Here is a 27,776-nt window from a genome sequence, read left to right as displayed (position 1 = left end):
ACCCAAAAGTGCTGAAAGCAAAAAGGGATCGAGTATACTCACAGTGGGTGATCGTGGATTGAAGGGAGCACTGAGAATAGGTTAGCCTGAATAGTTCGATAACACAACGATGAGTAACGCGGAAAAAGTAAACAATGTACTTGGATCGAGTAGGCCATTCGATCGGACAGCAGTTCGATCGAGTGGGCTGTTCGATTGGTTTGAGAGTCCGTTCGAACATCCATTCGATCGGCCGGCTGGCTCGATCGGCTGGTTCCTTCAAGTGGATTGTTTCTTCCTTTGATGTGAAGGATGTGTTTGGGTATGATGGTTTGTACTACCTTTCAGGTTGGCCGATCGAACAGCTGTTCGATCGGTTAGCCCAACCGATCGGTTAGCATTGCAGACTTGGCAAGATGTCACTCGATCGGTTGGCATGTTCGATCGGGTGACATTCCAATGTTTCGAAAAGTCTAAGTGTTTTGAAGTATAGTATCTCATGATTCGAGCAGTAATGATTACAATCGAGTGGCGTAGTCGATCGAACAGTACCTCGTCAATACTACACTTTGTGAGTTGGTGGGTCTAAGTGCTAGTCGATCGGTTAGCCTAGTCGATCGGCTGGCATAGTCGTTCGGTTGGGCTGTTCGATCGAACAGCCTAGCCGTTCGGCCAGCTTCTCGATTCGGTTAACCTATCACTTAACACTTGTTTATTCCCGTTAGTTGTTGATGTTTTAGAGATATTTTGACTACGAGTTGAACCACAAAACTGAAGTCCCCACTTAGCCTACTGACTCGAGCAGGAATCACCCAAACCCGGTCAGAGACGGTTTGGAACCCTAGTTTAACGTTTAACCCGAAATCGGTATATCTCTCGGTAGAACCCGAATCTTGAACCATGTGTTTGTTTAGAATGGTTTATAAATCGGTTCAAGTCTCGTTTTCACCTTTTTGAGTGTAAAAGAGTTGAAAGATAGATGAAAACCCATCTTCCAATCCTTTTCCACCGTGAAATGTTAAGATCTTTGGAAGATTTTAGTTTATTTATGTGGAAATCGGTTAGTTCTAGCTTATTCATGGTTGAATGAAGTCAAGAACATGAAGTTCTTGATGAACACCAAGAACACCATGATGACATCACTCAAGAACATCTAGATCTTGGTGATTTCATGGTTGAAATCCAAGTTTTGAAAGATAGAAAGGTGGAGAATCGATTAATGAACAAAAACGTACAAGGATTAGAGCGAAATACTTACCGGTTTGAGAGAAATCTGAGATTTAGTGAGAAGAAGAGGCTGGTCGGTCAGAGCTTTTCCAAAAGTGGAAAGTTTGACAAGGACAGCCCTATTTATAGGCTTCCAAAAGAGGAAAGGGTCAGCTGATCGAACAGCATCCCTGATCGAGCAGCTGCCCGATCGAACAGCCTGTTCGATCGGCTAGCCTGTTCGATCAGGTTGCCCTGTTCGATCGGCTAGCCTGTTCGATCAGGTTGCCCTGTTCGATCGGCTTGCCTGGTTTTGAGTGTTTCGCGACGATTTTTGATATTTCGACTTCGATGAACGATGATTTGAGAATGATAGAATTCCTAATCAAATTACTTTTAGTCTCAACTACTATATCTAACATACGAGCATCCTTACAACCATTTCGGATTCGATTTCCATTGAGTTTGATTCACCTTTGAGTCTTGATTGATTTTTGATTGATTCACCACACACTTTAACATAAAAGTAAACATGCACAAGTAACACATAAGGCACACACACACATATAAAAGGTACTAAAATCCCCACACTTGAGTTTGATGATTGATTCGATTCACCTTGGTTATTGATTGATTAGCTTTATTGCATTGTTACTTCCTATCATTCACAGTCGGTCGTTGATTCACAGTTCGATTATTGGTCGATTAGTTTGATTTTACAACACTTACTCCAAATAATATGAAAATCAAAATGGAACTAAAATGAAATTAATCTTTATTAATCTTTAATTCCAATAACAGTCAACTCTTGACTTTGACTTTGACTTTTGGAAAACACGGGGTGTTACATAAAAGGCCGATCTGTAAACAGTATCCTTCATCGAGGTTCTATAAACAATAATTAAGGGCCGGAGCTTCTGTGATTTTGGCATGATTTGATGATGAATATGTGTTGAATCCTTTTAGTTTCTGTGATTTTGAAGCTGTCACACCCCAACCAATGGCGGAAACATCGGGATGAGACGAAGTGTGAAGATTGCTCGAGACATCATAACGCTAATAATTGTGACATGTATTTAAATAATCCGATTTCATTTCATAAGATAAATTGTCAACATTACAAGAAATTCAAAATACAACAAGTTCCAAAAGTAATACATAACAACATAAGCAAAATTGATACAACATATTAAACCTAAACGTCTATATGTGTATCTAGGCATCAACGCTACTTCTTTTCATAGCATCGTCATCATCAACCTGTAACATGTTTAAAAATACAATTCAATGCAAAAGCAAAGGCGAGTATACAAGTTTGATACATACATAGCAAGAGATAAGTTTTAAACAATTCCTCATAGCAAGCATGTGATTCAAGATAAACATCTAAACATGGTATGTGTCTAACATATCAAACCAAGGAAACGCAATATGCTCATGACATAACCGAAGATGAAGAGGCGGGTCGTTAATCCTATAGCGCTACATATGTCACAGTTTGGCTCGTACGAAGTTAATGATAAATTCAACACATAAGATAAATCCAAGTTTAAAGCATCAAGTCATCACGTATACAAGTATGTTGTAGGAATGTTCATGTGTTTAAGCAAAATGTTCATGTGTAAGTTTGTTGATAGATAAACATGTTACACCCCAAAGTGGTAAAAGTAAAAAAGGGGGAAATACGAGTATACTCACATTGATTGCGTATGCGATTTCTTGTAATAACGCACGAGTAAAGATTGGGGAAATTCAAGAGAACGAACGAGAGCGTTTATCCTAAATATTTAAAATATCACGATCTCATTATTATTTATTGGTTAAAATAAGAAATCCTAATATTTATGGTTTGTGAATCGATTGTAATTTATCTCATTAATATCTTTTAATGATATAAAGGAAATCATAATAGATTGTTAATTTATTATGTTACAAATATATGTTTAACGTCTTCTTTTAAAAGAAATAATTGTTGATTATTGATTAAAAGGAAAAGGGGGAAAACGTTAACTATATATGTTATTTGAGAAAGGGAAATGAATTTAAAATAAGATTGTTAATTACAATTTTTAAGGTTTTATAACAACAGCAAATGAATTAAAAGTATGAGTAAATTACAAGTTTTGTCCTTTATGTTTGTACCAAATTGCAGGCGCTGTCCTTTGTCTTTAAATTTGACGAGTTTTGTCCTTAACGTTTCAAAATCATGTACGTTATGTCCTTTAGCACTAATCCAGTTAGATTTTTTTGTTAAGTATGGTCATGTTTATTGCACATGAGGGTATCCTTGTCTTTTCACCTTTTCAGGGGTTATTGTGTAACTAAGTTATATACAAGGACTATTTTGTAAAAAAAAAATATAAATAAATAAAAAAAGAATCAAATCGTCATCATATTTCCATTACTCTCTCTCATCAATTTCTCTCTCTAAAACAGCCATTGCCAATCTCTCAATCACCTAAAAACACAATCAATTCTTCAATGTGCCACCATCGACTCATTCGATGATGTGGGTCCCACTGAAGACACCCAGTGGCTAACGTCTTCGATCAGGGCTAATTACAGCTTCAATGCGCATATGGTCCATATGGATTCAGACATGGATGAAGGAGACGAAGACAAAATAGATAATACAGAAATGGTTCCAATTTATAGAGATACAATCTCATACCAGAAGAGGCAAGCCTTAGGTAAGTTGCAAATTGCAATAATAAATTCAAACTGAAGTTGGGAATTTTGACCCATTTACGGTCAAATGGGTGGAAAATCATTTGAAGTGTTTTGAATTGCAACTGCTTAAAACACTTTCTTAGAATATAAATTGATTATTGTTATATAAATCTGGTTTTTTATCAATAATAAATTTAAGAAATTGGGAAAAGTTTTGCAGGTGGGCATAACCCAACACCGAGATTTTGACTAAACCCTATTAGAATCTTGTTCTTTGATTTCTTGCAGTGAGTTATTTTGAGAACCGCCCCTAACCCACCACCACACCTACCCTTCACCCACCATAGTACACCACTCACCACCGCCAAACCCACCAACACTTTCACACCCACCTCAACCCACCACCGTTAAACGAATCATCACCATCGCATCCACCACTGCATACCTCCCACCACCGCTAAACCCACCATCACCATCACACCCACCACAATCCACCATCCACCACCGTACACAAGTTTTTAGAGAGAGAAGACTGCAGAGGCTTTTAGGAGAGAAGATTGAGAGAGAGAGAGAGAGGGGTGTTTGTTTAATTAAATATTATTTTGTTTTTACAAAATAGTCCTTGTATATAGTTTAGTTACACAATGACCCTGAAAAGGTGAAAAGACAAGGATACCCTCATGTGCAAGGCACATGACTGTACTTAACCAAAAAATCTAACTAGATTAGGGCTAAAGGACATAACGTGTATGATTTTGAAACGTTAAGGACAAAACTCATCAAATTTAAAGACAAAGGACAGCGCCTGCAATTTGATACAAACATAAAGGACAAAACTTGTAATTTACTCTAAAAGTATGGTTTCCATAGAATATAAACAAAAAAAAAAAAAAAAAAGGAACACATGGGGGCCGGGTCGAACCACTGAGCTACCTGCTGTGTGTGGTAGACATCAACCACTTGATCTGTAATGGTTTTTGTGATGTTATTTGCTTCGTATTAAACTTATTCAGTAGATCGGCGCCATCCTCTTCATTTTCAAACAAAAACAAGTTGCAGACTATTATGTTCCTTAGCTTTTAACATGTAAAATCCTTCCATGCTTATTAAAGGTATAAAAGCAAAGTGACCAGAATATATAGTGTATCGGTTCTTTTTTTTTCGTTTTGAATGACGTAAATGTTCATCTTCTTTATAATAAAAACCCCACTGTTATACATTTTATGTATGATTAACATTAGTTTGAATCTTTATTTATTTCATGACTAGAAAGGAAATGAAATGAAAAGAATTTACGAAGGAAAGTTATACCGAAAGAGAGGAACGATTGTGTCGCGAATGCGGGCATCTCCGGCGAATGCTCCGGTGTCGTGCAGTTTGTTCCGGTGACTGGTTGGAGCGCCGGCAGGGTGCAGCGGTGTTCGAAAGGTGTTGCGAGTGCGCGTGAGAGTATCGAACAGGTCGAGTGGGGGTTCTTCGAATGGTGTGGGTTTCTCGAACAACTAGCCGTATATATATACACGTTCGGAGAACTGGTTTCGTTACTTCAATGGCAGAGGGAAAGATTGTTTCAGCATAAGAAGCTAACGGAGGATTCACGGTTTCGGGTTTAAGGAAAAGCATCAAGAGTAGTCATGTTTGCGGCGGTTCAAGGAGGGAGAAAGGTTGTGATTAAGTGGTCGCGTCAAAAGGGTTCCTGTCGTGCGACAACTTCACTTGTCCCGACAATCTTTGGCAATGGGGGGTATAAAAGGCAGAGAGTTGGAGAGTGTACGAGGGTGTCGAGAGTGGGTTGTTGTATTTGTATTTCAAATCATCACAGTGGTTATAGGAGGAATTAGTCTAAAAGAAAAAAAAGAAAAGAAAGAACGAAAGTGAAGGGTCGTTGGCGGCGAATTCTCGTTTCCAAAAGAATATGTATCCTTTTTATGTTCAAGTATTAATTGTTCATAATTAATTTATAAAGTAAAAAAAAAGAAAAAAAAACTTTCGATTAATTGCCCTTTGCCGTTCAAGTTTACACTCATATAATCTCAACACTTGTTTTTAAACCTAACAAAACTTCATAGCTTAAATTATATAATTAACAATTATTTTTTTGTAGTATTACTTAATTCACGAATTGAATAAATAAGTAAATAAATGAGTCTATTTAATAGGTAAATCCTTTCGATGAATAGTGAATTGAATTAACGAAACGATGAATACTAGGATACAAAGTTTCCGAAAATAGGAATATGCACAATGGTTTCTACATATGTAAAGTTATGAAAACGCGGAGCGTTACAGAAGCACTTATGTAGTGAATCTATCAGTTGCTTGTTTGTTCTAGAGAGAGAAGAAACGTGGTGGCTGGCGATTCTTAAACAGGTTGACGGTTAGGGTTTGGAGGTGGATGATGCGGCGGTGGGTGAATGGGTGGTGATGGTGGAAACATGTGGTTGTGGAAGGAGGTTATGGCGGTGGTGGTGGTGCTATAGAGAGAGAGAAGATAGAGAGAGGGAGGAGGTGGCGGTGGTGGTGGTGCTATAGAGAGAGAGAGAGCGCGCTTGATCGAATGGTTGAGGAATTAAACTGCCATTTAATTTAATTTGGGGTTTGTTTTGTTTTTGTGAACGATTAATATACATACATACATACATACATACATACATACATACATACAAACATACATACATACATACATACATACATACATACATACATACATACATACATACATACATACATACATACATACATACATACATACATACATACATACATACATACATACATACATACATACATACATACATACATACATACATACATACATACATACATACATACATACATACATACATACATACATACATACATACATACATACATACATACATACATACATACATACATACATACATACATACATACATACATACATACATAACATACATACATACATACATACATACATACATACATACATACATACATACACAACAAATGAAATTTAAAAAATGACCAAAATGCCACTGCATTAAAGGACAAAATAATCAGTTTTCAACAGTCAAAATAGAGGGTTTTTGGATTTTGGACTAAAATGGCAACAAAATGCAAACCACAGAGACCCAGATGTAAAACGTTTGAGATTTGGATTAAAATGGCAAAAGTGCCCAAACCACAGAGACCAAAATGACAGTTTACTCCTTTTAGAAAAAAAAAAACCTCACCAAAGCCTAGGCATAGGTGGGGTGGGGTGAAGGTGTGTTTCAAACCTTCCGATGCTTGATAGTTATACTATTTTTTCTTTAAATATAAATAGGTAATTATACTTTATTTAGAGCAAATGTCACCAATGGGTTGACATACATTTGATTGGTTTGTTACAAATACTTTTTATTTTTATTTTACAATTAATATATCTACAAGCTATGGTTCCTAGCTGCTTGCTAATTTTGATTTATAAATTTGGCTTTTAAATAATGGGTTCGATTATCGGGTTGAAACTGAAACGTGTATTTTAGTTGGGCTGAACACTTTGTTCTTTATGGGTTTCAAAATTCAATATGACTTCATGAATAGACACATGAAGGTTCTTGAATAGGTGTTCTGAACTTCTGATCATGGTTTTTTAAATAAAAAATGACTACATGAATAAACACATGAAGGTTCTTGAATAGGTGTTCTGATCATGGTTTTTAAATAAAAAATCTGGCTATGAGTTGGGCTTATTTGTTCTTTAAACTTGCATACTTGGGCTTTGAAGTGGGCTTATTTGTTATTTAAGCTTGCATACTTGATGTCTTGATGACACAACATGCAATTCAGCGCTAGCAAATATTAATAAAGAATTTTGTAAATTAGGAATGAGCGTGGTACCTGTACCGAAAATACCGGTATCAAAATTTGTCAAAACTGAGTACCGGTATCGAAATATTCGGTACGGTACGGTATGAGACCGGTATTTGAAGGTAAAATTCGGTATTTTAGCGGTACCGATACCGAAAATACCAAAAAGTGGGTACCGATACCAGTACCGAAAAAATTCGGTACGGAAAATTCGGTACGGAAAATTCGGTACCGCCACCTAGTACCAAATACTCGTCCCTATTGTAAATTACTAAGTTTCATAATTGTTCTGATCATGTTATTCATAGATTTTTTTGTTTCAAAAGTTGCATTGTAACAACATACTTAATTAAAATACATTGATATTGTTCATGAACTGACCGACTAATATATATATATATAGGATTAGGTTCAAACGTGAACAATTTCTCCAGCGTGAACTGATCTGTCAGTTGAAACAAAAACCTTATAAAAATACATTTAACCTAAACTACGTCACTATTATATACAATTAATCCTTTTAAAACAATAACCGAATTTACAAATCTTCAACTTAAAAATGTATTTAAGAATCATCAAACTTATCTATCAGTTGAAAAGGTATAGTTAATTACCGAAAATCCTACTTTCCTTTATGTATTTTTTTTGAACGACGGCTATTTTATATATTCATAAAATAGAAAAACGAGGTAAGCAGCTAGCTGAAAGTCTCATAACAAAACAACTTATAAACTCCGACATCCAAATATTAAAATCTTTTCATATTTCCCAACCTTCCCTTGTGTGTAATGTTAGGTATAGTCATGTATTGTATAAGATGAAAACAACATTTAAATTTAAATAAACTACATTAATAATTCAGAAAAAGATAACCATCAAATAATAATTAATAAATAATTAAACCGACAATGAATTTAGTCTATGGGGCTACATGAGACACTCCTCGTGTTCTTCATTCCGTCATCGCCAAAACCACTGATCCTCTAGTCCTTCTTCAATCAATCAACCACAAACCAATCGAAGACATGCTATAAATCCGATTCATATACATACATACATACATCGATACACACCTCATCTTCCTTTTCAATTCAATTCTTTAAATCATTCACAGTTCCATTAAGTAGCCCTAGCTATTCCGGTTCCGTCGACGTACGCTCATGGCGGTTTCCGAGGAGGAATCATCGTCGGCCAACGGAAACCACTCTCGATCGCCGCTGGCTCACGGCGCTTCTCATTATCTCGCGAAACGAGTCCTCAAAGGAAGCGTTGTTCTTCAAGTCGTCTACGGTCACATCCGATCCGCTTCTTCTATGGATATCGTGTTCGGAAAGGTTTTATTCTGCTTTCGTTTTCGTAATTCAAGTTAATTTCGTGATTTGTAACGGTTTCTCGTTGAAGATGTTATGTATGATGAAGCTTGTTTTTGAAAACAGTAATTTGTTATAAAGAGTTAGGGAAGTGATAACAACTCTGAAATTAGGTTTAGTACAGAGAAGAAAAGTTAATCAGACTTTCGGATTAGATATAGGAGGTGTATAATTTGGTATTTAACAACTGCGAAATTAGAATTAGTTATAGTTATAGAAGAGAAGGTGATCAGACTTTCGGTCTTTCGGATTACTTATAGGTGATATGTGATATATAATTTGGTATTGTAGTATCATCACAGCCCTGAAATCAGGATTAGCATGCAAAAGAAAAGTTATTAAGACCTTCGGATTACTTATAGGTGATAGGTGATATATAATTTAGTTTTTAGTATCATAACAACTCTTAAAATTGGGATTGGTACACGGAAGAAAAGTTAATTAGAATTTTGGATTACTTATTTATAGTTTGGTATTGTAGTATCTAAAATGTGATAGGTTGAGATGATTATGTTTGATGCAGGAAACATCATTAGAGATGGTAATGGTGGATGATCAAGGAGTTGTGCAGTCCATATGTGACCAACCTATGTTTGGAACAATTAAAGATATTGCTATTCTTCCGTGGAATAATAGGTTTCGTAGAGCAATCCCTCAGGTATTTGGACATCGTTTAGTTTTTAAACCCTAATTATATTGTTATACAATGCATTTAATTTCTTGTATGTTTCTGCAGTTACAAGGAAGGGATCTTTTGCTTGTCACTTCAGATTCTGGAGATCTTTCCGTTCTCTCATTTCATAAGCAATTGCATAGGTTTGTTTTCTTAAGCTTATTTTACTTGTAACTTCGTTGCTATATATTTTATGTTTTGTGATCTTTTCTTGGTGGCATTCGTTTATTGCTTAGGTTTTTTGCTTTGTGTCACACTCCAATATCTAGCTCAACTGGAAACCTAAGGCATCAAATTGGAAGAATGCTGACCGTTGATTCCAAGTAAGTTTCCATTTTGCGTTATGTGTTTTACAGGGTCATTATCGTAACTGTTTTGATGTTCGTTTTTCAGTGGTTGTTTCATTGCTAGCAGTGCATATGAGGATCATTTGGCTCTGTTCAAAGTTACTAGTTCCACTAGTGCTGACATCATCGATAAGGTTAACATGCGTCTATAATTATCGTGGGTTTATAATTTTAAATGCGTTAGATCTTTTCAGAAAACAAGATTATACTCGTACTTATTGGTTAAGAATCTATAACGCCCTATCATTTTTTGGCTTCAGAAAATATTTTGTCCTTCTGATAATGAGAAGAATACAAGCACAAGCATGGGAGTTTCTGGTATACATGGTACTATATGGAGCATGTGTTTTATCTCAAAAGATATGAGTCAATTAAGCGAGGAGCACAACCCTTTGTTAGCCATTCTTTTAAACAGGTATGACAATGCATTTCATTATTGTGACTTGAAGTGCAAACAAATAATCGGTTTAATGTCAACTGCATTAAAAATGGTTATCTAAAGGGTAAATAAATTTACATATTTAGCTCTTATTTAACCTAGTTTGAGAGGATTTTAGTCTCATTTAAGACGTTTGACAACACACCTTTTTTCGCCGAAAAAAAAAAACGTCTTTCTTGGTCATATCATGGATTTTCATTCCGGAACCGAATATCTAATTATTGTGACTTGAAGTGCAAACAGATAATCAGTTATATGTCAACTGCATTAAAATGATCTTAAGGATAAATATATTTACACCTTTAGCTCTTATTTAACCTAATTTGAGAGATTTTACTCTCATTTAATACGTTTACCTAAACACCTTTTTGCCGCAAAAAAACGTCTTTTTTTTGTCATATCATTTACTAAGTTCTTAAATTACCAGAATTTGTCGAACACTACATATGATCATTAAGTTATTACTACTTTAAAAGTTCAAATAGCATAAGCACATCTAAGCACTATCTTCAACGCCTTTTTTATTACAACTAATCATCTGATTCTGGTTATCACGTAATCACGTTCAAAACACACGTCCAAACACTCCTTAATTATACATTGCATATGGGTAATATTTGCTTTTGATTTTGCAGAAAGGGATCACTCCTTAACGAGCTTTTGTTATTGGAGTGGAATACAAGCGATAATTTTGTTCATGTACTTTCTCAATACGCCGAGCTTGGACCACTAGCACTTAATATAGTTGAAGTTCCTTATTCATATGGTTATGCATTTCTCTTTAGAGTTAGTGATGCTCTTCTAATGGATCTTAGGGACCCACACAACCCTTTATGTGTATATAGAACAAGCCTAAACTTTTTACCCTTAACATTGGATGATCATAATTTCATTGAGGAATCATATAGGACAAATGATGTTGATGAAGAAGGTAACATATGTAACGTTGCTGCATCCGCTCTTTTGGAGCTAAAAGACATAGTTAAAGATGATGATCCCATGAATATAGATGATGATAACGGTTATTCATCGAAGTCAACTTCGAACCGTGTATGCTCATGGTGTTGGGAACCGGGAAATTTTGTAAATCCAAGAATGATCTTTTGTGTTGATACGGGCGAGCTTTTTATGATCGAGATTTATTCAGAGTCAAACGGTCTTAAAGTCAACCTCTCTGATTGTCTCTACAAAGGTTTACCAAATAAAGAGCTTTTATGGACCGAAAACGGTTTTTTGATCGCAGTTGCCGAAATGGCTGACGGGATGGTATTAGAATTCGAAGAAGGAAAACTAAACTACAAAAGCCCGATTCAAAACATTTCACCAATTTTAGATATGTCATTAGTTGATTTCCATGATGAGAAACATGAACAAATTTTCGCTTGTTGCGGGATGGCGCCGGAAGGATCACTAAGAGTTATCCGAAACGGTGTCAGTTTAGAGAAACTTTTAAAAACCGCCCCGGATTATCAAGGGATAACGGGTACATGGACAGTTAAAATGAAATTAACCGATTGTTATCATTCTTTTCTTGTGCTGTCGTTTGTAGAAGAAACACGTGTGCTTTCAGTTGGCGTAAGTTTCACCGATGTAACCGATCCAGTTGGCTTCCAATCCGACGTATGCACTTTAGCATGTGGTGTTATCAGTGACGGGTTGCTAGTTCAGATTCATCAGAACGCAGTTCGACTCGCGTTACCTACAGCTATAGCCCACCCTGACGGCATTCCGTTCTCGTCTCCAAGTTACGCATCTTGGTCCCCTGATAACACTGGCATTAGCCTCGGGGCCATCGGGAATAATTTCATAGTTGTTGCAACTTCAAACCCGTGTTACTTGTTCATTCTCGGGGTTCGACAGCTGGCGGATTATCAATACGAAGTATACCAAATGCAAAACGTCGGATTGGAGTATGAATTGTCGTGCATTTCCATTCCTCAAAAGCCTATTAACGAAGATCTGTACAACTATCCTGTTAACTACAGGAAAATTGAGGGAAATACGTTTGTTATTGGGACACATAGGCCTTCAGTTGAGGTTATATCGTTTAAACCCGGTCATGGCATTAAAGCTCTTGCGGTAGGAGTCATTTCATTAGTAAACAGCATCGGAACAACGATTAGTGGTTCTATACCTCAAGATGTAAGGCTTGTAAAAGTTGATCGACTTTATATTGTCTCAGGGTTGAGAAATGGTATGCTACTCAGATTTGAATGGTTGGTTCCATATATTACTTCTATTGGTTCTACGCGTTCATCTATTATATCTGAGGTGGTGCATGACAGAGGTCCGGTTAATCTTGAGTTGATTTCAGTTCGCCGAATTGGTATCGCACCGGCTTTTTTGATTCCGTTGAATGATCGCCTGGATGCTGATATTATTGCTCTTAGTGACAGGCCTTGGTTATTACAAACTGCAAGACATAGTCTCGCCTTGAATTCTATCTCTTTCCAAGCATCCACGCATGCAACTCCTGTATGCTCAAGTGAATGTCCAAACGGGCTTTTATTTGTGTCGGAAAATAGCCTCCATTTGGTAAGAATTTTGAATTTTCATGCCAATCTATTGGATTTATGTATTGTTTGGATGTGTGTTTTGAAAGTGATTTAAGTGATATTAAATAATCTGATTAAGAAAATCAGTTGTGAGGGTACTATATAATACGTCATCCTAAAGCAAATATATATATAGTGAAAGTGTAAAATACAATACTCCTTATTATCAAACATATATATACGATACTTATTTTTTGTCACGTGTATATTGTCAATTTTTAATTATACACGTGTCCATATTATCAAACATATATATACGATACTTATTTTTTAATTTTAAACACGTATTTACACATATGTACACTAGAAAAAACATGTTTAGAACCTAATCTTCCTTTACATACTTATATGTACATTATCAAACGTAGATGCACAATACTTATTTTTCAATTTTAAACACGTATATATACACATATGTATTAGTATAAATTGACAATATACGCGTGAATAATTCTAAAAAAAAATCCTAACAGAAAAAGGGGTGATTTAGCCAAAAAAATGTGTGGTCCAGAATGCTTCTCGTGTTTCTCAATTACCCTAGTGCTTCTCACATGTTCTTAACCCTATATATATGTATGTAATAATGTATATTTAAGTATGTATGTATATAGAAGTTGGTATGTTGCATGTATGTATATGACGTTTTTCAAGTACATTTGTATCATTACCATGTTCATCTGACACTTATCATTTAACGTTTATGTGGTGGGTATAGTTGGAGTTGATGCACAACAAACGATTAAACGTCCAGAAGTTTCATCTCGGAGGCACGCCACGAAAGATTTTATATCATGCCGAAAGCAGAATGCTGTTGGTTTTAAGGACTGATTTGAGCGATGATTCATCTTCATCTGATGTTTGTTGTGTGGACCCCATGAGTGGTTTGGTTTTATCTTCTTTTAAACTAGATCTCGGGGAAACAGGGAAGTGCATGGAGCTACTAAAGGTGGGCGGTGAACAAGTATTGGTTGTCGGTACAAGTCTCTCTTCCGGTCCCGCTATAATGGCCAGCGGGGAAGCGGAAAGGTTAATATTTTTTTTTCATACTCGGCTCAATATCTTATCTCCTATTAGGCCTGTAAATGAACCAAATGAACACGAACACGAACATATAAGCGAACACATTTTTTTGTTCATGTTCGTTTATTAAGAAAATGGACATGTTCGTGTTCGTTTACGTTCGTTCATTTAACCTAAACGAACAATTCACAAACATAAAGAAACATAAACAAACAAACTTAAACGAACAATTTAACAAACAATAAACAACACAAATGAACATAATTGAAGAAACATAAATGAACGCAAACTTAATTTACTAAACATAAAGGAATTTTTTATATAAAATTCCATTGAAAAACCCATTTTTATTACTAGAAAGCCCAATTACCAATTAGTTATTTATATAAGTAGTTAGAAAGTTCCTTGTATGTTTAATATCTATATAGATATAACTAACTACTTTATTTAAATTGAAACAAACATAAACGAATGTGAACAAACATAAATGAACACAAATGAACGAACATAAACAGAGGTTCACGAACATAAATGAACGAACAAAACGTGTGTTCATGTTCGTTCATTTATTAAATAAACGAACATAAACAAACTTCCCGCCGAACAAGTTCACGAACAGTTCATGAATGTTCGGTTTGTTTACAGGTCTATCTGCTATCTAGAAACAAGTGACTTGAATTCTTATAGGGTTATTTTAGTACATCTTAGTATTGTTGTTATTCAGTTAGTGGTTGGTAGGTATATGAAAATACAAGTCTTATCTTGGTATTCAGGCTATAGAAAATATAATACGCCATAACCTTGAGGAAATAATGTATTAATGCATAAAAATAATAAAAATTACCATTTTTTATTTGTTTATTTATGTTTTTGGCCACTCATGTAAACAGTACAAGAGGGAGATTGATAGTTCTCTGCCTGGAGCACAAACAAAACTCAGATAGCGGTTCAATGACCTTTTATTCAAAAGGTGGCTCCTCTTCCCAAAGAACTTCCCCATTTCGGGAAATCAGCGGTTACGGAACCGATAGTCTGTGCAGCAGCCCTGACGATAATAGTTGCGATGAAATCGAAGCATGGAACTTCAGATTAGCTTATTCTACCAATATGCGTGGCATTGTACTTGCCGTCTGTTCTTATCTGGACTGCTATTTCTTGGCCTCTGCTGGCAATGCTGTAAGTTCGTTGCAACGTGGCAAGATCGTCACGTCGGGTGGGTTGGGTAACGGGTCAAAAGTCAAAACGAGTCTTTTATGTTGTTTGCGTATTTTTTTTATTCTGTTGTTCCCAGTTTTATGTGTGCAGCTTTCAAAACGATAATTCTCTAAGGGTAAAAAGATTGGCTGTTGGAAGAACACGGTTTATGATCATGACTTTGACCACTCACTTTACTACAATTGCCGTTGGCGATATTCGTGATGGCGTTCTTTTCTATGCGTATAACGAGGTCGGTCTATCTGTCTGTCGATATCACTCCTATTACTTTGATATGGTATATGATTCACAATTATGTGATAAAATGATCGTTTTTATAGGATTCTAAGAAAGTGGAGCAACTATACAGTGACCCTGTGCAGAGGTTGGTTGCCGACTGCCATCTTATAAATATCGATACGGCTATTGTTTCGGATCGAATGGGAAGCGTTGCAATCGTGTCTTGTTCACATCAATCCGGCGGTGAGCTTTTCATTTTTCTTCTGGATTTTGTGACTTCGGTTATTTAACCTAATTAATAAATCGTTTTTTATCTACGGATTTTTTATTAATACGATAGACAATGCGAGCCCGGAATGCAACTTGAAGGTTTGTTCTTCCTTTTATATGGGTGAGAGTGTAATGTGCATCAAAAAGGCAAGTCCATTACTTCTTGTACATAATTTATTACTGTTCAAATCAAATTGAAGTATCAAACTAGCAATTTGATATACCCCTGAAAATTCATATTATATCATATTTACCTTGCAAAAAATTTAATCTCAGATATGCCCATGCAACATACTTAACTTATAATCTGTCAATAATACCATTCTCTTTCTCCTTAAGGTCCAAACAATCCTATCCTAATGCAAGTCGTAAGGAAATGTTATGAACCAGTATTTTGACCCGCCGTACGTTGCGGGGCGTCGAAACTTTAAGTAACTCGAACTTATACCATCAAATATTTGAACAAAATTTACGTCAAAACGTAGACCAACTGAAACCACACATGAAAATAAGCACGAAAACGTATTATATTTGATCTGACTCGTTATCGAGAAAATTTACGTCGAAGCGTAAACCAACTTGGATTTATAACAAAAAATACTTAAAAATAAGCACGTAAGAAATGTTCTTTTACGTTAAACAATGGTACCACACGTTCGGCGGAGTCGAAAGGTAAAGTAACTCTGATTTATACCGCCTCGTGAAAACGTATTATATTTGACCCAACTTGTTTCCAAACAAAACGTAAACCAACAAAAAATGTACATAAAGATAAGCAAGAAAATGTATTATATTTGACCCACGTGCATAAAAATAAGCATGTAAAACTCGAGGGGGTCAAAATGACATTTTTCAAAGTTTTTAGAAAGTTGAGGGGGTGTAAGTGGCAATGGTAAAGGTTGAAGGTTTGAATACACGCACAAAAAAAAGCCATGGATGGCATTGTTGTAAATTTGGCAAAGAAAAACGATAACTATTCCTAAGACATCATCTTTTGTTATATTAATAATAATAATAATAATAATGAATAATGTCATTAATCTAGAAATGGGTATATTTGATATCATGATTTTTTGTTAGGTAAATACGATGTGATACCAACTTTTGAGGGGATGTATGAAATTACCCTTTTTTCTGTTTTTTTAGTATCTTGTGTAATGCTTTTCAATTCTTTCTGATAATTTTTTAGGGTTCTTTTTCACACAAACTTCTGGCTGATGATGAAATGAGGGACGGTGACATTGCAAGTTCAATTATGGATTTATCACAAAGTAGTAGTATAGTGGCAAGCACGTTGTTAGGAAGCATAATAGTCTTCATCCCTATATCAAGGTTTAATATTAATAGATTACTTCTATATTGATTAAAAAACAAACTGAAGTGATTACTTTCTAAAGTAATTGTTATGCGTTAGGGATGAATATGAGCTTTTGAAAGACGTACAATCGAGGATTGCTGACCACTCGTTGACATCTCCTATTCTCAGAAATAGTCATAATGAGTTCCGCAGCCGTCAAAGTCCGGTAAAAAAACACAATTTATCGTTGCAGTATTTAGGAGGTGTCTGGATGTATATGGAAAGTAATTATATGATTTGGAGTAAATCAAAATGAAACAGACCTTTGTCATCGAGCCGAGCCGAGCCAGGTTGAGCTCGAGCTCGAACACAAACGAGCCAGATCAGCTCTCGCTTATTTTATCGAGCTGAAAAGTCGAGCTCGGGCTCGCCTTGTATATATTCGAGCCAGCTCGAGCCAAATCGAGCCGGCTCGTTATTATTATTACTATTATTATTATTATCATTATTATTATTATTATTATTATTATTATTATTTTAATTTTTTTTACAAATATAGATAACATAAAAAACAAAAACAAAAATTACACATATATCTATATGTATTATTTTTATATTTGTAATAATTTAAGGATCAAAGGCATGTTAAAAGTATTAAATGCATAATTTTTTGTTTATTTTCTTATATTTTTATATGTTATTGATTAATTAAACTTAAAATGTTAACACTTCAACCCCCTCCCACATATATTTTATTTTAATACATTTAAAATTAAATTTAGTATATATAAATAAACTAATTTGAGCTGGCTCGCGAGCTCACGATTCGAGCCAGGCCTAGCTCGAGCTCGACTCGTTTACAAATCGAGCCAAGCCGGCTCGTTTACCACTGAGCCTTTTTCAAACCGAGCTCTTTTTGAGCGGTGAGCTTTTTGAACACCCCTAAAATGGGCTACAAGACATGTTTATTTAAACAGGCTGAACGGTCCAATCAAACACGAACCGTTCATTAAACGGGTTAGATATGAGAACCCAAAACCTGGTATCTGAAATTGGGATGTTTGTGTTTGGCAAATCTGAATTTGAGTTGATGTGATGCAGGCGGGTGTAGATAAGATTCTTGACGGGGATATGTTAGGTCAGTTTTTAGAGCTTACTCACGTGGAACAGCTAGATATACTAGCTGTACCGGATGACCCCCATGCCATGTACAGAACAATAAGAAAGCCACAACTTAAACACCTTAATGTCAACAAGGTTGTCAGACTTCTTGAACGAGTCCACTGTGCTATAAACTGAAGTCCTTATAGCCTTCGCGAGTCGTTTTTGTTAGCAGCCATTTTGGTAGCAGATTAGACTTTATCATGGTTCACATATGTGCTAGTAAGTACCTTATAGAACCTCAATTTCAATAAGCTCTTCTTACATTGGATAATTCTAACAGAACTTGATGACATGTCCATAGATAAATTTCGGTATTAATGGTTTTTTTTTTTCTTTTTACTATTAATATCACTTTATTTTCTTCGTCGTATATGGTTATTTTTCTTAAATGTCGAGGGTCTCAATATTTAGCTTGAGCCTGATTTTCAGGTTTAATATATTCTTGTATTTAGATTAGGGCTGTAAACGAACCGAACGTTCAGCGAACCGTTCGTGAACCGTTCGGCGGGAAGTTCGTTTATGTTCGTTCGTTTAATAAACGAACGAACATGAACAAGAAATTCCGTTCGATTAGTTAAATGAACGAACATGAACAAAGGTCTCGTTCGTTCAATTGTGTTCGTGAACGTTCGGTAAGGTGTTCGTGAACAATCGTTCATTTGTGTTCGTTTATGTTCGTATGTTCATGTTTTAATTAAAGATTTTTATACTTTCGTATATTTTATCTATACTTTTTATACTATTTAACTTTTATTTATATCATTACCCTAACAATTAAACTAGGAAACCCTCTTTCACCTTGTTTATGCACCATTTCCCTTTCTTTTCTCATTATTTACTTTGACGAATACGTTCTACCTCCGTTCCACAATAAGGGATTCAAGTTCTAGTGCTACTCTCTGGGCCATCCACCTTTATCCTTCATCGCGTTCATCAAATTTATTTGTGTTCGTTTGTGTTCGTGAACCGTTCGTGAACACGCTCATTTCCTTAATGAACGAACACGAACATAAAAACTCGTTCGGTAAGCGTTCATGAACCGTTCGTGAACACATTTATTTTCTTAACGAACGAACACGAACAACACCTCGTTCGTGTTCGTTTGGTTCGTTTACAGCCCTAATTTAGATTTGAAGTTTTTTTTTTTTTTTTTTTTTTTTTTTTTTTTTTTTTCTGCATTTAAAAGTGATCTGTTGGTCTCCTGCATTTCTAGACTAATTTTGCAAGATTTGGTGGCAAGTTTGATAACATATTTCTCTTTTGAGTAAATATAAAAATAAGCCTAAATGGTGGAAAAAAGACGCCTGCGAGCTTGGCTTGGATTCTGCCAAACCGACTGGTTTAGTTTGGCAGTTCATCGATTTCAAACAGAAAAAATGTATAAATAATTTTTCAAAGGCATAATCTTGCATCAGATTTTAAAAGATGATAATTATTAGGGGAATTAGCCTGTAATAGTCCCACCTAGACCTTATTGGCCATTAATAATTCCACCTCAGAATATTCCCCCCATCAGTCCCACCTTTCACCTATTTTTCCTACAATGGTCCCTCGTTAAAAAAAATTAACGGAGTTAAGCTTTTTTCCAAACTGCAAACAAATTTTTTAGGGCTTTTGATTAGAACGATGATACGAGTCTATTCATGTAAAACTTACTTCGAAATGGTGCTCCAAGTGACTTGATTTTGGTTATTGGAAATTTGAACACCCGAATTGAAGCGTCATTTTCATCGTTTGGAGCACCGTTTCGAGGCAAATTTTACATCAATGGACTCGTATCGTCGTTCTAATTAAAAGCCCTAAAAAATTTGTTTGTAATTTGGAAAAAAGCTTAACTCTGTTAAGTTTTTTTAACGTGGGACCATTGTAGGAAAAATAGGTGAAAGGTGGGACTGGTGGGGGGAATATTCTGAGGTGGGATTATTAATGGCCAATAAGGTATAGGTGAGATTATTACAGGCCAATTTCCCTAATTATTATTCATTATTCATGAATATAGTATAAACATAACTTTATAAATCTATAATAAAAACTGTTGGGAGTTCCTGAATATAGTATAAACATAACTTTATAAATCTATAATAAAAACTGTTGGGAGTTCCAAATTTCAAACCATAAACCATAAATCGTTGAAACCAAACTGTGAACGATACTATATATATTTCAAACTGGTCGACTTTTTCTGTTAGGACAGTTTTGTAGGCTCCAATGTTGGAGTTCCAAATTTCAAACCAAAAACCATAAAATCGTTAAAATTAAACTGTGAACTATACTATATGTAGTTTTGTAGGCTCCGATGGTTTATGAGGAAACAAATCAAGTTATTGTTCAACTTGCAAGCTAATAGGGGGTGACTTTTAAACTTACAAAAAGGTTTGAGGATCTTAGACTGTGCGTAGTCATTAGATTATGGGGCATTTTTAAGACCAAACACGCCCGGCCATGCCCCCCGGGCGGTTTTTTTTTTAATTTTGCCTGTTTGGTGTTGTATTTTCCACGCCCAAGATGAAAACCATTGACCAATTAGTGTTTTGGTTGAATATATTATTTGTTTTAATAATTAAAAATAATAATAATCGGGTAATTATGGGAGTGCCACGTGTCAAACAACACCCAAGGGTGGGGGCATTATCTCACTACGCCCTTTTCTTTAAAACGCTCCTTGGCTGACTAGGACGACACGTGACGGACAACGTCCAAGGATGGGGCATTATTCACCATAACCACTACGCATGATCTTAGGGACAAGCAAAACTTACTCTTGACCATAACCCACAAAACAGGAAAATAAAACTAAACCGGCCAAGAAAGGGTTGGCTTTGGAATTTAGATGAGGCACAATGGTGACATTGGCATGGGTGGCTGCTACTTATCAAGATAATATTGGTTTCCTTAAAGTAGAAAAAGAAGAACTAAGAACGACTTGGTCATTGAAACAAACCTAGGTCATGACAAAAACAATCTCAATTTTGCTCAACTCCCATGTCACTTAAAATTTGATGGGTGCACTCTTTTTATATATATTATCCTGTTACCACTAATTCCCTCGATAATTTAGTTACTAACTTGTAATAATTTTTTTAAACGGCCAACGAATCTTTCAAATGGACTACTAGCGAAATTAACCACATCGCTGAACCAAGGAAAACCCACAACTAGGGCCGAAGCCCGTGAACACTTGCCCGAAGGCACGACAGTGCGGTGGGGTAAAACATGTTTAGTTCAAGGATCGAACTAGCGATCTCCGCCTACTCGCCTAGTCTCCCATCATCACTAGGTGCCGCAGAAAATAATGGGGAGAGCAAGAATTGAACTTGGGTATCTTAGAACGCCAAGTCTTTCCCATACCACTCCACATAATTAAACTCAAAAAAAAAAAAAAAAAAAAAAAAAAAAAAAAAAAAACTAACCACATATTTCTTAGTTTTTTTTGAGTGAATATCTCGATATAAATCTTATTAAAAATAGAGTTCATGCAAATATATATATATATATATATATATATATTTCTCAAATTGAAAACAATCTTTTAAATTGGAATATACCAAACCAAGATGTTAAAACTATTTGCAGAATTGGTACTTTTGATTTTTTACAAGATTATTTTATAAAAACTTATGAACAAACTATACCTATTAATAAAGATTATCAAAACATGCAATTATTATCAGTAGAAGCTATTAAAAGACATAAAAAGTTATATAAATTTCTACACATAGGTTTAGTTCAAGTCGCCATTAAACCCATGTTCAGATTAGGAATTGATGCTCCTGTATTACTAATTCTAAAAGATGCAAGACATACAAATTTTAATAATTCTTTGCTAGCTATGGCTGAGTCTAATATTTCAAATGGTCCTATTTACTTTAACTGCTATCCAAACTTTTCAATTGGTTTATTTGATCCAAATATTTTAGATACTTTGACATTAACAATAAAAACCAAAAACTTAGAATTTAAAGAAAAAACTAATGCTGCAGTAGTTATATATAGAATATATTATAAGACTATGACTACCACTATAGAGCCTAAAACAAAATTAATATCCCCAAAAGATGAAACTATTATTTTTGAAGCTAATACTAAGCATACAAAGATAAGGACACCTTAAAAATTAAAATGGAATGAAATAACTCAATCTTTAACATGGAATTTACAAGATATAAACCCACCAAAACCTATTGAGATAGAAAATCAAACATCTAATATAGTAGAACATTCTGATGGTTCAATAGATATTTCTTTTAATAGTATATTACCAAGACATTCTATAGGAGCAAGTACTAATACTAGAAACACTATAGATGAAAATTTATTTAGAAGAAGCCTATCGATGAAAATAAAAGGAGTTGATTTTTCAAATACTATTCCAAGACCACTATATGAAGAAAATGATAGTGATAATAATACTTATGTCGCAACTAAGTCTGATATGGAAAATTATGAAGAATTACAATGAGTGATTCAAAAACTCAAACTCGAAGAAATAACAATATTTGGTTTTTGAAAAATTGCAAAAGAAGAATAGAGTATTTGAGAGAAAACATAGAAGAATATAAAAATCCATGCAACATGCCTCCATCCGACCCGTGTCATCCCTCAAATTATACATCTAATCCATATCATCCCTCCAGCTATATATTATTTTCAGAAAAAAGATTAAAAGAAGAAAATAATTATAGAGTAAAACTTATAGAAAAAATTTCAAGCACAACTTGCTAATTATGAATAAAGAAATGTTAAAATATTTAAAAGATGAAATGTTCAATGGGTATAATAATAAAAATTTAATATGGTATTTTTCTACATACGATGAAGATGAAAGATTTTTACATGAGATTGATTGGCACTTATATATGTGTAAAAATGATGAAAATATTCCATTTTTCTCCTGGTTTCCTCTTTACTGTATAGAAAATAAAATTGAATATCCATTTTTTGAAAATATATCTGTTAGTAATACTATAACCAAAACCTATACAATTATAGATAAAAATGAAGATATTACTAGTATACATCCTCCACATACGGATATAAAATTAAAAAATGAAAATAAAGATTATATTGCAAGGCCTTTAGCAAACATTAAAGAAGATATAGATAAAAATGTAAAGACAATTATTTTTCAAAATAATTACACCAATGAAAAATTAAATACCATAAGAGAACAATTAGAAAGGATAGAAACTAATAATAAGAATAATTTAGATCAACCTAGTACTTCAAATACTAAAATAATGACTGAGACTATTGAAAATCCAATATTTAAACCATATAATATAGATATCCCAATACGTCTAAACAAACAACAAGATATGTTACAAGATATTTCCTCAAAAATCTCAAAATTAAATATAAATGTTATTTCAGATCAGGAAATTCAAAGTATCGAAGAACAATTTAATGATTTTCAGATAGAAGATTCTATAAACAAAATCAAAAGAGGAAATTACCATTTTTTAAAAAATAATACCTATACTACTAGGCCTGAAACAAGAAATTATTACCCTAGACCAACCCCACCTGATTTACAATTTGAAGAACGACATACCTTAGTTCAAGCAAAATACGATGGAACCTCTCTATACGAATGGAATAGAGAAGGTTAAACAGAACATCAAATTCTTAATCTATTACAAGAAATGATAATGGCAGCTAATGCATATAAAGCAAATGGAAATAACGAAGCTCAAATTCTTACTATGATAGTTTCTGGTTTTACGGGAATTCTTAAAGGTTGGTGGGATAAGTATCTTACAGAAGAAGAAAAACATATAATTCAAAATGCTAAAAAATTAAGTATTAAAACAGAAAATAATGTTCAAGTTCCAATTGAAACACCTGATATAATTAATACTTCAATATTTGCTATAATTAAACATTTTATTGGAAATCCAACAGATTATCAAGAAAGAAATTCTTTAATATTATTAAATTTGACATGTAGAAAATTACAAGATTTTAGATGGTATAAAGATGTATTTCTTTCAAAAGTTATGACTAGAGATGATTATAAAGAAGCCTATTGGAAGGAAAGATTTATAGCTGGGTTACCAAAATTATTTGCAGAAAGAATTAGAGAAAAAATTAAAAAGGATTTTAATAATAATATTCCTTATAGAGATTTATCATATGGACAAATAATAAATTACATAAATCAAGAAGGATTAAAAATATGTAATGATTTAGAATTAAAAGAAAAAATAAAAAGGGATGGTATCCAAGGCCATAAGGAATTAGGAAGCTTTTGTCAACAATATGGACTTGAATCATTTAAAAATCCTTCTAAATCTAAAAAGAAAATTCCTAAACAATTTATCAAGAAAAACTATAAAAGAAAACCATACATTAAAAATAAACAAAAATATTACAAAGACAAGATTGATTTTCAAAAGAAAAAACAAGGTAAACAAGATATTGTTATTTGTTATAAATGTGGAAGACAAGGACATTATTCTAAGAATTGTTATACTAAGAAAAAGATAAATGAGCTAAACATTTCCGATGAATTAAAAGAACAGATAAATAAAATACTTATTTATGATAATTCAAGTGAGAACAGTATTTTAGACTATAGTGATAATGATTTAAATAATATTGAATATTCTAATTCAGAAAGTAGTTCAGAAGATAATATGTGTGAATGCATTGGTCCTTGTATTTGTGAAATAGATGGAACAATAAATTCTCTAACAGAAAATAATAAAGACCTATTCGAATTATTAGAAAAAATTGATGATAAAGAGGTAAAACAAATATATTTAAAACAATTAAAAGAAAAGTATAAACTACCAATAGAAAAGGAAGAAAAGGTATATAATTTCAATGAAATATGTCAAAGATTTCAAGCAAAACAAATAAAAGAAAATCCTGTTACAATAACTGATTTACAAATAGAATTAAAAAATATTAAAGAAGAAATTCGAGAAATAAAATCAAAAATAAAAGAACTAGAAAATGGGAAAAATAAAAAGGATGAAGAAAACAATAACAATACTGAAAATATAGGAAAAATAAATCATTTAAAAGGATTAACTTCTCAAAAATGGTATACTAAATTAAATATAATAGTCAATAATGAATTTCGATTAACATTAGTTGCCATGATTGATAATGGTGCTGATATGAATTGTATTCAAGAAGGTCTAATACCCACAAAATATTATGAAAAGACTACATATAGATTATCTGGAGCCAATGGAAACCCATTAAATATTAAATATAAACTAACAAATGTTCATATTTGCAAAGAAAATTATTGTTATAAAACCCAATTAGTTTTAGTAAAGGATTTAACATCTTAAATTATATTAGGACTCCCATTCATAACTCAGTTATATCCTTTAACAGTTGAAGAAAAAGGAATAAGTATTACAGTATTAAATAAAAGGATCTGCTTTGAATTTGCTCATCCAATTACTTCAAAACAAATAAATATTTTAAGCTTAAAAGAAAAACAAAAGGATTTTTTAATTGAAGAAATTGATCATGTTAGAATAAAGAATTAATTGCAAGATAAAATGATTATAAAAGGAATACAAGAAACTAAGAATAAATTTAAAGATAACATTTGTGCAAATATTCCAAACGCTTTTTGGGAAAGAAAACAACATATAGTAAGATTACCTTATATTAAAGATTTTAATGAGAGAAATATTCCAACCAAGTCTAAAGCTATACATATGTCTCAAGAGTTAGAAAGCTATTGTAGAAAAGAAATACAAGAATTATTAGATAAAAAACTAATTAGACCATCTAAATCCCCTTGGTCTTGTTCTGCCTTCTATGTTCAAAATAATGCAGAAATAGAAAGAGGAGCTCCTAAGTTAGTTATAAATTATAAACCATTAAATAAAGTTTTAGAATGGATTAGATATCCTATACCAAATAAAAGAGATTTATTAAAAAAGATTTATGATTCAAAAATATTTTCTAAATTTGATATGAAGTCTGGATTTTGGCAAGTTCAAATTGCTGAAGAAGATAGATATAAAACTGGATTTAATGTACCATTTGGACACTATGAATGGAATGTAATGCCTTTTGGATTAAAAAATGCTCCTTCAGAATTTCAAAATATAATGAATGATATCATTTTACCATTAGGAAATTATGCAATAGTTTATATTGATGATGTATTAATATTTTCAAATTCCTTAGATCAACATTTTAAACATTTAAATGATTTCTACAATATTATTCATAAAAATGGATTAGTAGTATAACCTTCTAAAATGAGTCTTTTCCAAACAGAAATAAGATTCTTAGGACATAACATTATTCAAGGAACAATAAAACCTATTAACAGAAGTTTAGAATTTTCAAATAAATTTCCAAATGAAATAAAAGATAAAAAGCACTTGCAAAGATTTTTAGGATGTTTAAATTATATTCAAGACTTTTTCAAAGATTTAGGAATTATATGTAAACCTTTATATGACAGGTTAAAAAAGAATCCAAAACCATGGACTCAAGAACACACGGATATAGTAAAATATATCAAAGATAAAATAAAATGCTTACCTTGTTTACATATTCCTCATCCTAATGCAAAATTAATTGTAGAAACTGATGCAAGTGACTTAGGATTTGGAGGAATACTAAAACATGAATTAAATAATAAAGAAAATTTAGTTAGATATTATTCAGGTGCATGGAACGATACTCAAAAGAATTATTCTACAATTAAAAAGGAAATTTTAAGTATAGTTTTATGTATAAAAAAGTTTGAAGATGATTTATACATGAAACCATTTTTATTAAGAATCGACTGTTTATCTGCAAAATATATTTTAGAAAAGGATATTAAAAACCTGATTTCAAAACAAGTTTTTGCAAGATGGCAAGCATTATTAAGCAATTTTGATTTTCAAATAGAATTTATAAAAGGAGAAAATAATTCTTTACCCGATTTTTTATCAAGAGAATTTTTACAGGGAATATGAGCAACTCTGATTCTACAAAAAAGACTGTATTCTCAAAACAACAATTCTCAAAATCTCAATTATCAAGTTCTCCAAGTTCCCCATCAAGACCAACCCATTTGCAACAATTTCCTTTATTACCTAATATTCAAAACAAATTTGCTCCTCTAACTCCAGGGCCCAGACCTAGACCTCCATTCACATCCATTATTCAAAATCTAGAATCAAAACCCATTATTCAATCTCCTTCTTTCACAAAACTTTCTAAACAATCCCCTCCTTCAAGCTCTTCACCAGCCACTATTCCTTATACTATCAACCCAAATAAAAAGATTATCAAAATTCTAGAACCTTTGGAAGTCAAAAAGGTTAGCAATTTTTTTTTATCCTTAATCGACTTCATTTATCCAAAAGGATGCCATTTTTTCAAAGACGAATACAAGACCAGAGATTATTATCAAGCAATTCTAGTAGATTCGGAATCAGTCAAAATTCGGCACAATTTTAATAGTGAAGATCCTTCCAAGATTGCTTATAGTCAAGTAAAAATTTTAAGGGTTCTATCTTTAGAAGATTGGAATTCTAAGCCCTATA

General features: G+C 33.4%; 1 protein-coding gene across 1 annotated transcript; it reads left to right on the top strand.

Moving 5' to 3' along the window:
- The first annotated feature begins 8,609 nt into the window (after positions 1–8,609).
- LOC110908808 (DNA damage-binding protein 1b) lies at positions 8,610–18,628 on the top strand. The gene is made up of 15 exons (XM_022153797.2): positions 8,610–9,023; positions 9,583–9,717; positions 9,796–9,875; positions 9,969–10,055; positions 10,126–10,213; positions 10,340–10,494; positions 11,154–13,053; positions 13,789–14,099; positions 14,984–15,269; positions 15,385–15,540; positions 15,629–15,770; positions 15,868–15,944; positions 16,987–17,129; positions 17,212–17,320; positions 18,196–18,628. Exons 1-15 carry the CDS (start codon positions 8,850–8,852, stop codon positions 18,391–18,393), a joined length of 4,041 nt encoding a protein of 1,346 aa, XP_022009489.1. The 5' UTR covers positions 8,610–8,849; the 3' UTR covers positions 18,394–18,628.
- Positions 18,629–27,776: the final 9,148 nt, after the last annotated feature.

This window comes from Helianthus annuus, chromosome 14 (assembly GCF_002127325.2).
Source record: "Helianthus annuus cultivar XRQ/B chromosome 14, HanXRQr2.0-SUNRISE, whole genome shotgun sequence".
Classification (NCBI taxonomy): Eukaryota; Viridiplantae; Streptophyta; class Magnoliopsida; order Asterales; family Asteraceae; genus Helianthus; species Helianthus annuus.
The sequence above is the reverse complement of the archived record's forward strand: the minus strand, read 5'-3'. Positions and strand labels throughout refer to the sequence as shown.